The 8,345-nt window shown below is 48.1% G+C and overlaps 1 protein-coding gene across 1 annotated transcript in view; it reads right to left on the reverse strand.

The window, feature by feature from the left end:
- Positions 1–2,719: 2,719 nt before the first annotated feature.
- The window catches only part of GALNT8 (polypeptide N-acetylgalactosaminyltransferase 8), a 49,854-nt gene continuing 44,228 nt past the window's right edge, over positions 2,720–8,345 (reverse strand). The window contains 2 exon segments of the mRNA XM_007472387.1: positions 2,720–2,893; positions 3,566–3,808. Coding sequence (XP_007472449.1) covers positions 2,720–2,893; positions 3,566–3,808 — 417 coding nt within the window.

Consider the following 8,345-nt stretch of genomic DNA (forward strand, 5'->3'; position numbering starts at 1 on the left):
CTCCTGCAGTGGAAGCACAGAGTCTTAATCACTGGACCACCAGGGAAGTCCCGGGAAGTTGCAACTTTTGATACCTTCCATGTGTCCTGATTCTATTCTCACTTGGGGAAATAGCAAACCACGTGAGCATCCTGGGTTCCCTTAGAGCCCTGGGTAGATTGGGACCGAGCATTTGGGACTTGCACCACGAATTGTAAAGAGGAACCAAGAGGATTGTGGAGTAATTTACAAGGTCAGCGAGAAGGCCTCTGACATTCTGACTGCGGCCCCCATACCTAACTGGGTGGCTGGTACATAACAGACACTCAATGTTTGTTGAATAAGTGAAAAAAATAAATGATCTCCGTACAACTGCCCTGATGTCAAGTTCCTAAAATATTAGGAAGTGGGCAGCCTGTTCCCCATCCGGATGCCTCTGATCTTCTGAGGAAGCAGGGACGCACCACAAGGGTGGGGCTCCTTTGCCCACTGGTAGAGCACAACCTCGAGGGAGGTGATGTGGAAGGAGCACAGGCCACGTGCCAGTCCCCAGCTGTGTGATCCTGGGTGCATTTCCCAACCTCTCTGAGCCTCTGTGTTCTCATTTTTTTAAATGAAGCTAAAATGTCTCTTGGTCCCAAATCAGCGTGAAGGAGTTTGGGATACTTTTCATCAAGTAGAAACTTAATAACTATAGTTCCTTTCACTTTACCTTGGGTTGGCACAACTCCAGGGATAAAATTTTGCCGTAAAAATCTATAGCCCTTCCACTGCTACTACTAGGTAGCTCTGTGTCTTTATTCCTGTCTTACCCCTAGGTTCTTCATGACACTTTTTTTTTTCTTAAATTCCATATATATGTGTTAGCATACGGTATTTGTCTTTCTCTTTCTGACTTACTTCAGACTTGAGGATATGGGGAGCGGGAAGGGTAAGCTGTGACAAAGCGAGAGAGAGGCATGGACATATATACACTGCCAAACGTAAGGTAGATAGCTAGTGGGAAGCAGCCGCATAGCACAGGGAGATCAGCTCGGTGCTTTGTGACCGCCTGGAGGGGTGGGATAGGGAGGGTGGGAGGAAAGGAGACACAAGAGAGAAGAGATATGGGAACATATGTATATGTATAACTGATTCACTTTGTTATAAAGCAGAAACTAACACACCATCGTAAAGCAATTATACTCCAATAAAGATGTAAAAAAAAAAAAAATCTAGAGCCCTAGGTTTCTTACTCTTCCTTCCACCTCCTTGCCCTTGCAATCTGGGTACCTGACAGCCCAGGCGTGAAGATTCACTTTGGGGGTGAGGCTGTACATTGGATTTATATCTCATCTCCCCCACTGCAGGCAAGTTACTTAACTAATACAGACTGCCAATTCCTCATCTACGAAAAGGGAGTCCTGACAGTACCTCTGTCATTGTAGTTCAAAGGATGTCTTCATGAATTGGCAGCTTGTACCCTGTATGGGGCAGCCTGCACTCCATACCCAGCACGGTGCACCCTGGCGTGGCTGCTCATCAAATAATGAGGAAGGGCCAACTTTTTTTGATTTGTGCAAAGGTTCTCTATGGGCTAAAGCTGGCCCTGAGCTGGTATAAAGATTAAATGAGATATAGCAAGAATGTCACTCACCCTTGTTCATAATAGGAGGAAGCTTTAAAAATATATCCCAAATCTGATTACTTTTTCTCACTACTTGAGAGCTCTTGAAGTCTCTCTGTTGGTCTCCTGCCAGTGATGTGCTGGAGCTCATACTGACCCACACGAGCCGACTGCTAGCAACCCAAGTGTCCATCAACAGAGGAATGGAAAGAGAAGATGTGGTACATATACACAATGGAGTGCTACTCAGCCATTAAAAAGAATGAAAGAATGCCATTTGCAGGAACATGGAGGCACCTAGAGATGATCATACTAAGTGAAGTAAGTGAGAGAGAGAAAGACAAATATCATATGATATCACTTATCTATGGAATCTCAAAAACAGCACAAATGGGGCTGCCCTGGTGGCGCAGCGGTTGGGAGTCCGCCTGCCAATGCAGGAGACACGGGTTCGTGCCCCGTTCCGGGAAGATCCCACATGCCGCGGAGCGGCTGGGCCCGTGAGCCATGGCCGCTGAGCCTGCGCGTCCGGAGCCTGTGCTCCGCAGCGGGAGAGGCCACAACAGCGAGAGGCCCGCATACCGCAAAAAAAAAACAAGAATACAAAGATTGGGGCTTCCCTGGTGGCGCAGTGGTTGAGAGCCCGCCTGCCGATGCAGGGGACACGGGTTCGTGCCCCGGTCCGGGAGGATCCCACGTGCCGCGGAGCGGCTGGGCCCGTGAGCCATGGCCGCTGAGCCTGCGCGTCCGGAGCCTGTGCTCCGCAACGGGAGAGGCCACGACAGTGAGAGGCCCGCGTACCGCAAAAAAAAAAAAACAGCACAAATGAACTTCTTTACAAAACAGAAACAGATTCACAGACATAGGAAACAATCTTAGGGTTACCAGAGCTTCTAGCACTTTCTCTCCCACCCTCTGCCCTCTCCCCACTTCCTCCTCTCACTCCCTAGTCATCTTGCCTCTGCTTCTGGGGATCACCCACCAATGACCCCCCCATGCTTGCCTAGACTCTTGCCTCTCACAAGGTGTTTCCAGTTTGCCTGACGAACCCTAATGGAACCCCGTGTAGCAGCCAAGCAATCAGCATCATACTTCTAACACGAGGACCTGCTCCTGAAATTCTTACTTGAGCTGCTACAGGTCCCGCAGCTCGTCAATGGTGGCACCATGACTAGGACCCAGGTCTTTGGCCTCCAAATGGGGGCAAACCTCATGAAAAAGGCCTTCCGATTTGCGTTTGCATGAGGACAGCTTTATCGTGCTGTCTGGGATGCCTTCCCCAAATTTCCAGTCATCTCCTTGATCGAACTAAGCATTTTTCACAGCATCAGTTAACTTTGACAAACGATTGCTATGAGCCGGACACTGTAGGGGTTTTACATACATTATCCTTTTAATCCTCACCATTCTCTGAAGCTCAGAGAGGTTAACAAACTTCTCCAAGTCACCAAATAGACAAACGGTGGAGTCGGAATTCAAACCCAGGTTTTTAACAACACACATGGCAACCCTCTTCCTGAAGGAGATCCACCATAAGGAAAAAGCAAAATAATCAAACAGAAGGGCAGTCAGAGCTCTCCTCCAGCCAGTGCCTTCACTGACCAGCTCTGAATGGTCCGCATCCCTCTCTTTCCTGGAACAGGGACCCTAGGGGCTCTAGGACCGGGATCCCGAGTCCTGGGTTCTCTGTACTCACCGCCAGGCTCCTTCTCTGATTCCTGGGCCAAGCTTTAACCTCTTCTCTGCCCACTCAGCCCCAGACCAGCCCCCTCTTCATGGTCACATCCTCACTCCGAAGCAGAAGCAGCCTACAGCCCTCCCTCCTGCAAGCAGACCAAGAATAGCTCGTGGCTGGATAAAAGCTCTGAGTCCTGAGCCACAAGCATGATTCCTCTTTACCTTGTCATGTCCTTTCTTTCAAATGACCCCCATTCATCACTCTCTGCCGCCTACCCCTCAGCCCTCATGCACACGGCTCACCAGCTCTCTCTGGATGACTTTTTCTTGGGGGTTATCAGAGAGGGACTTGCTTCCCAAGCCACTCTTAGAGACCCCTCCCAGCCAGCCCCCAGCCTTCAGATCGCAGAGTTCATTACCGACCCCACTGCAGCTCTCAAAAACTGGACGCTTAACGGAGATGGATCTGTCCCCCGGGCTGGCTCTGAAAGCAGCACGCTCACTAAAGGGTTTCTTCTTGTTGTTTTTTCCAAGGTAGGGCGTGAACTGATAGAAAGGGAGAAGAAATAATCTTCTTATTATGTCTTAAAAAAATAAATACTTGGGCTTCCCTGGTGGCGCAGTGGTTGGGAGTCCGCCTGCCAATGCAGGGGACGCGGGTTCGTGCCCCAGTCCGGAAGATCCCACGTGCCGTGGAGTGGCTGGGCCCGTGAGCCATGGCCACTGAGCCTGCGCGTCCAGAGCCTGTGCTCTGCACAGGAGAGGCCACAACAGTGAGAGGCCCACGTACCGCAAAAATAAATAAATAAAAAATAAATAAAATAAAAATTGGTACATTTTAAAAAAAAACTTTAAAAATAAATAAAAATAAATACTTGCTCTAATAAAATCACCAGCCCTGGAATATGCAGGCAGGGAGATGGAATATCTTCCATTCCTAATTAAGTTCCCAAAATGAGGAAGGGGCAGAGCAGGACAGCAGATTGGAAAGGCATCAGGGCCCTAACACTTGGAAGAAACATTGTCTTACTTCATTACAAGACGTTTCCATGAGCAGTCTCTCTCTTCTCTGTTCAAGTGATTTGCATACTCCCTTACACAAGCGTCTGAATTAATCTGGACCTTTCTCCTAGGCCAAATGGCATTTAATTCTCCTTTTGATGACCTAGGTTGCCTTATTTATTCTTCTAAATTATCTTGTCCAACTTAACCCACCCCTCTCCTACTTATCACTCCTGAGTCAGCTCCTATGAGCCCTCCGTGAGGGGAATCAGTGTGTTTAGTGAGTTTAAGGAGTGGGGGAGGGGGGCAAGTAATCGGAAAAGAAACAGCAAAGGAAGATGAGGAAGGCCAGGGACTCTGCTACTATCAGATCACACAGGAAGCAGCACCTCCTGGCAGAAAGCTGCTCTGTCCTGAGTGTGCCGGGGCTAATGCACTATTTTCTTTTGAAGTGTGTTTTGCCGCTGCTAATGGACTGTTTCTTGCTGAATCTTGTTTCCTGATAGATTTAAAGAAACCATGAAGGAGGAATGCTCTCACAACCCACAATTCACGTTTCCTTCCTGGAGTGTTTGTTGTTTTCTGAGGCACTCTTTCCAAGGCTCAAAAGCCCACATTCAGCCCTCACACGTACGAGGCACTGCTCTCAGTGCTAGAGAGGCACTGATCTAATTTAACTTCCGAAACTGTTTTATCCTTATAGTCAGATAGTTGGGGAAAGACTGACCAGGTGTGCAGTGAACCATCTCCTTTTCATCCTGGGCACACAGCTGGACTACATTTCCCAGCTTCCCTTGCAACTAAGTGGCTGCAGCACCATGTGACCACATTCTGCCCAGTGGAATGTGGGCAGAAGGGATGTGGGTCCCTTCCCAGGCTGGCTCATAAAACTCTGCAAACCTGAACACTCTCTCTCCTTTCCCCATCTTTTGACCAGATAAGGAGGATGCCGAGGACTGCAGGGTGGAGGCGGTTGAGGGAGCCATAAGTTGGAGGGATTCTGAGTCCCTGAGTCACAAAGTGGAGCAGAGCTAAGCAGAACACCTACATTGCTGTTGTATGAATAAGACATAAACTTTTTTTTTTTTTTTTTTTTATAATCTGCAGATTGCTTTCATCTTGTGTTATTTATCTATTTATTTTTGGCTGTGTTGGGTCTTCATTTCTGTGCGAGGTCTTTCTCTAGTTGTGGCAAGTGGGGGCCACTCCTCATCTCGGTGCGCAGGCCTCTCACTATCATGGCCTCTCTTGCTGCAGAGCACAGGCTCCAGACGTGCAGGCTCAGTAATTGTGGCTCATGGGTCTAGCCGCTCCGCGGCATGTGGGATCTTCCCAAACCAGGGCTTGAACCCATGTCCCCTGCATTGGCAGGCAGATTCTCAACCACTGCGCCACCAGGAAAGCCCAAGACATAAACTTTTATAGTGTTACTCTAACTAAAATGTTGGATACAGCAGTTAGCCTACCCTGTAGACTGTGGAATTGAATTATGACTGAATTTCTGTGTCTTCCTCAAGTTCTAATGCTATTCAGTGGCAGATTTTCTGGCTAAAACCAGTGTTTTTGCTGCTGTCCCACAGCTGCTTCATCATCGCTCTGCCACTACTTTCAGAGAAGCAACAAATCTGCTGAGAGAGGCGATCATCTCGTACAGATGCGCTTACAGCTCATTGATGCTGTCCTAATTAGGACCGTAATGAAGATGACTCTGGGGGAAAAAGAGACGGAAAGCAGGGAAGTAATCAGAGCCACGTCCTGGGCATAATATGTGGAGAGATTCTGCAAAGTCACCTTTGAGGACCTCAAAGCAGCCTTAGCAACAGCAGGCACCAGGGTTAGCCCAGGGAGCTTGGCAACAAGGGTATTAAACGGCTGCAGTGTGCTCATTTGAGAAAAAGGTAGACCATGTGTATTCCCTGGGGGGAAGAAAGCCCCAAGCACACAAGGAAGAATCCCTGGAATGTCACCATGCATGGCCGGCACATCAGCACCATGGCTCCTCTGTTTGAAATCCTTCAGTGGCTTACTTGTGACTACAACATAGAGTCCAGCACCTTAACTGCACCCACAGTCCACCATGATCTGCCCATTCTTACCTATCCAGACTCAACTCCCTTCCTTAAGGACAGCACAGGCAGAGTGTGGGCAAGCACCTTATGCTCCAGCAATTTAGACTATGCTTAACTCCCATGCCTTCCAGGTCTTTGCAAACGCTGTTCCTTCTGCATGGTCCCCCAGTCCCAGCCACAGCCCCCTTAAAGCTCAGGCCGAGTGTCCTCTCTTTCTCCAGCCTGGGGTGATGCCTCTGCTCTGTACCCCACAGCCCCCCTTTGCACACCCACATTACAGGGCTTGTCAGATTGCTGTGCAGTTGCTCACTCCTGTCTCCTACCAGACTGTGCATTGTGCACCCCTGATCTCCCAGCTCCCTGCAGAGCACATGGAACATAGTAAGAGCTCCACAAATGCGAGGTGAGTGCAGGGGTGGATGGCTGAATGAACAGGATCCTTAAATAAATTTACTTTGCCCCATAGTAGATAGAATAATAATGGCCCCTGCAAAGGTGTCCACATCTTAATCCCTGTAACCTGTCACTATGATATGTTACACGGCAGAATGGAATTAAGTGTGCTGGTCAACTGTCTTCAAGAAAGATGATTCTGGAGTGTCCAGAGGGGCCCAATGTCATCACAATGTCCTTTAAAGATTGCAGAACAGTCAGTGGTGCAGTGACACAATGTGAGAAAGATTTGATCAGCCACCACTGACTTTGAAGGTGAAAGAAGCCACAAGCTCAGGAGTGCAGGCAGCCTCTAGAAGGTGGAAAAGACAAAAACAAAACCAGAAAATAAAACAAACAAACAGAAGAGAAGGGATGTCCCCCTAGGACTTCCAGAGAGGAACACAGCCCTGCTCACACCTTGATTTTAGCCCAGGGAGACCCATTTCAGACTTCTGACCTCCAGAACTGTGAGATAATACATTGATGTTGTTTTCAGCCACGTTTGTGCTAATTTGTTGCACAAACTAGAGGAAACAAACACAGACACTTTTAAACTGCAGGCAAAGTTCCAAAAGAGAAAACAGCTATTCATCCGTCCACGTTATTTGAGCATCTGCTATGCACAAGGCACTGTGCTAAGATCTAGAGGGGTGCAGAGCTGAATTGGAACAAGTCCTACCCGTTCGGGGAATGTGGGTGTGGGGAGGAGTGGAGTGGGTCTTGACCTGCCACTGAAAGACACCTGAAAGCATGGAATGAGGAAGGGAGCTGAAAGTGGGAAGGAAACATCCCAGACCTGGATCTGAGACCAGATCTCTCCTTGCCCAACACAAGCAAATGTGCAGGCGGGGTCACTGCAAGAGAAGGGGCTTTGAAGGCAGCCACGTAATGGGAGCTCTGCAGCACGCTGTCTGGGAACACATATGTAACTCACATGTAGTTTCCTACTTATGGGAAAGAGCTGTCCTTGATGACAACCCTGTGGAAGATAAGGGAATGAAAATCACGGAATGCCAAAGCCACAAGTCACTCTTGTCCAGTTCCTTCATTTAACAGGTGAAATAACCAAGGCTCAAAGGCGGCAACACCACCTTCATTCCGAAGAGTTCCTAGACTCTGGCCAAACAGGTGTAATCCACCTCTCGTGGATGTTTCCTCAGCTCTGGCTTCAGATCTCTAAGGCAGTAATCATTACAGGTGTTATAGTGTGTATGTGGCTGCCACATCCCATTGTCCTGTCTATGTCTTGAAGGCAGGGTCTAAGTCATATGCATTATTTTATTCCCCTTATCAGTGACTAAACATAGTAATCGAAAAATAAATGTTTGTTGAATGACTTAATGTAAGATCCCAACAGAGAAAATCAGATAAGCAGAGACTTCCCAAATCAAGTGACCAGAGATAGAAAGACATTGGTAGCAACGTTCTTTGATAAATACGTATCATTTTTGAGTCTAAAGGAAAGTTGTATTTTAACAAAAGTGATTCAAATTCAAGTTTCTGTTTGTTTCAAAACCTATATTTTTCGGGCTTCCCTGGTTGCACAGTGGTTGAGAGTCCGCCTGCCGATGCAGGGG

The sequence above is a fragment of the Lipotes vexillifer genome, unplaced genomic scaffold, assembly GCF_000442215.2.
Source record: "Lipotes vexillifer unplaced genomic scaffold, Lipotes_vexillifer_v1.1 scaffold395, whole genome shotgun sequence".
In the NCBI taxonomy this organism is placed as follows: Eukaryota; Metazoa; Chordata; class Mammalia; order Artiodactyla; family Lipotidae; genus Lipotes; species Lipotes vexillifer.